This window comes from Protobothrops mucrosquamatus, unplaced genomic scaffold (assembly GCF_001527695.2).
Source record: "Protobothrops mucrosquamatus isolate PMUCROS unplaced genomic scaffold, P.Mucros_1.0 scaffold5298, whole genome shotgun sequence".
Taxonomy (NCBI): Eukaryota; Metazoa; Chordata; class Lepidosauria; order Squamata; family Viperidae; genus Protobothrops; species Protobothrops mucrosquamatus.
This window is the reverse complement of record NW_015391164.1, coordinates 25,418-28,345: the sequence shown is the minus strand read 5'-3', so window position 1 is coordinate 28,345 and position 2,928 is coordinate 25,418. Positions and strand designations below refer to the sequence as shown.

Genomic DNA, 2,928 nt, shown 5'->3' with positions numbered 1-2,928 from the left:
GAACATCTCCACAGGTATTGTCACCTGATTTATTGGGTTAGGTTACCTGCTCCTAGGACCAACTATCCATAGGGCAGAGGCCCTTTCATTTTCTATCCAAGAGTCATTGATGTTTTGGTACTTTGGGACTAGATGATAGCAACTAGATTTCCTTTTAAGAAAATTACTTTGGAGAAGCCCTTGCATTTACTGGTTTAACTATATTTAGCTTGCTTTTCTATTTAGCACTTTTTAAAAACATCTGTCGGGCTTGTTTGTATTTGTTCTGATTCCATTTTTCTTTCTTACAGTTCAATAGTTTTTTTTCCCATTAAAGCAGGGATGCAACTTATTAAAACCATCAGGATGCTATACATGTCTCCTAAATTCCTATACGTCTCCATCTTGATCACCGATAGCTACCTTCTGTTCCCTAATCAGTGGAACGACTTGTCACCAGAAGTTGTGGATGCTCCAACACCGGATACATTACATTGCATTTGAGAAAATCAAGCAATCAATGTTGTTCAGAATGTCTTTGATATTTTCCATCTTTTGTTTGCCAGGATTTTTAATTTAAACTATTCCTTTCTTCTGAAGATCCTAGAAAACTCTGAAGAAGTAGAACGGTTGGGGAGATGGCAAGTCATCCTCATAAGAAGACTTGGGATGAAGCAACAGGAGATCTATTTCATGATACTGAAGCAGGTGAGAAACATGTTGTTCTCTTCATTTGCTGCTTTGGAAACATTGCCCCAGTCATGCACGTATCCTTAATTATTTGGCCATTGTAAAAATGAGCTTCATTTTTTCAATCCTACAAAAATACAATCTTCAGTTTTTTAAAGTCAAAACTTTCTTAGTGCTACTCTCTGGAGGAAGCTACCCTATACCAGAACAAATGCAAAGTGTTGTGTACATAGCAATAGAGCTGTCCAGTAAATGTTCATCTTATTCATTAGCTGATATATCAAGTAGATGCTCCATGGATTATAGCACTTGTGTACTCTGATCTTATTTTGCAGAAAGTTAATTTTAGACATGAGAATGGCCATATATTAAGCTTGTCCCTTTTCTATGCTTTATAAAGTCTTCTATATCTTCCATTGACATCCCAAATTTGGTTTCTAACCCCCCCCCCTCTCACACATACATATACACACACATACACCTCTCCATTAAAAGAAACTGTTTTAAAGCTTTCATTGATGGTGATCTTCTTAAAACTCCAATTACAGCACAAGGCTGCCCAGGTCTACTACAGTGCCTCTCAAAAGACATTACGGTAATTGCATATAATCCTATTTTTAAAGACCTTTCATAAAAAAAAGACCTTTCCTTTCAAAACTGAATTGCAGCATTATGCTGGTTTATGATTGAATCAAATCCAGATTTGATTGGCTGATTGACTGAATATCAGCAAGGTGAACACAAAAGGAGAGGGAGGGAAGGAGAGAGAAATAAAAGGGAAAGAGGACAATGTGGAAGAAGAAAGATAGGAAAAAGGAAGAAGCAAGAACAGATTGAATTAATGGTGACTCTAGGCTATCATTGCTTTCATCTTGCCCGTATTTGACATTAATTACATGCGGTCACAGGACTGCCTGCTAACCATATTTTAGGGCCTTTTCCTCCTGTATAGCTAGAACTATCCAGAACTCATCCACTTGTGACTCTCCACCCTGTTTCTTCCTGGGTCCTGTGGTATCATCTCAGTTGCTTTCATGTTTACATTCCATAAGGCTATATCCAAGGATTCTCCCCTGCCTCTTGGTATGATATCCACCAAGACCGAACAGCTTTCGAGAGACACTGGTAGATCTGTGCAAACCACTTGAAGGAGGGGCAAATTATTTGTAATTCATTTTTCAGTGACATATATATCATTCTAATCTTCTCTGATTGTTGCTTCTTTAGAATGTTCTCTTTGTTTGCACATATAATAAGTATTTAATGCATATCCCTATTCCTTCCATAAATCCAGAAAGAAGCCGTGACAAAGCAACCGATCCTCGGTTGTTTAAATTATGGGATATTAATGAGAAATACTTATTTTTGGTGAAGAACGTGTTAGTGGCAGATGTGAAAACTTCTGGTTTACCAGGTACAAACTAAGCTTCTTATCTTGTGCTTGAAAATTGCAGCCCTTCTCTTGGTCAAAATTATTGATGGGATACTTTGAGTGATGAAAAGCTGATGGCGGATATATCACTGTGGCTGATGGTCACATTTAACACTATTATTTGTTTGCTTGTTTGTTTATTTATTTAGAAAATTTATATAGCCTCCTATTCGCTCACAGTGAGTCTAGGCAGCTGACGAACAATAAAAACACAGTATAGAAAAAGAAAATAAAAAACAATAAAAATAAAAAACAATAACCCCCTTATATTTTTCCCAGAGGCCTTTTGTTTTTTAAATCATATTGTTAGCCAGATACCAATGATTCCTCATCCCAAACATCTCCATCAACAGGAAAAAAAACCCTTTTCCATTCTTTCTTAACTCCTTGATCTTGTTTCTTGTTTTTCATTCTTTCCAGAACAGTTAATAGTGGTGCTTCCAAATCCATCTCTAGATAAAACACAAAACCCCATATTTATGGGCCTTGAAAATAAGAACAGCTGCTTATCTTGTGTGAAGTCTGGGAATGGTCAATATCAGCTAGAGTTAAAANTTATCCTAGTGTTCCTACGTAACTTCTTTCCCATGGTCTCTCCCTTTTTTCCCTAGGAGAAAGATATTAAGGATCTTTATTTGGATCCAAAAAACGCCAAAGCTTTCACTTTTTATAGTAGGAGTGATGGCAACGCTGATACCTACTCCTTTGAATCTGCAGAGTTCCCAGGTTGGTTCCTCAGCACTTCTTCAGAAGCAAAAAAGCCTCTTGGTTTGAGTCAAAAAGGAGGACCTCAGAACGTCCTGTTTTATTTTGAAAGAAAACCATGA

At 37.1% G+C, this 2,928-nt stretch overlaps 1 protein-coding gene across 1 annotated transcript; it reads left to right on the top strand.

Moving 5' to 3' along the window:
* The first annotated feature begins 606 nt into the window (after positions 1 to 606).
* Positions 607 to 2,928, top strand: LOC107299698 (interleukin-1 family member 10). The gene is made up of 4 exons (XM_015829043.1): positions 607 to 687; positions 1,964 to 2,083; positions 2,522 to 2,664; positions 2,713 to 2,928. The coding sequence occupies exons 1-4, from the start codon at positions 618 to 620 to the stop codon at positions 2,926 to 2,928; spliced, it is 549 nt and encodes a 182-aa protein (XP_015684529.1). The 5' UTR covers positions 607 to 617.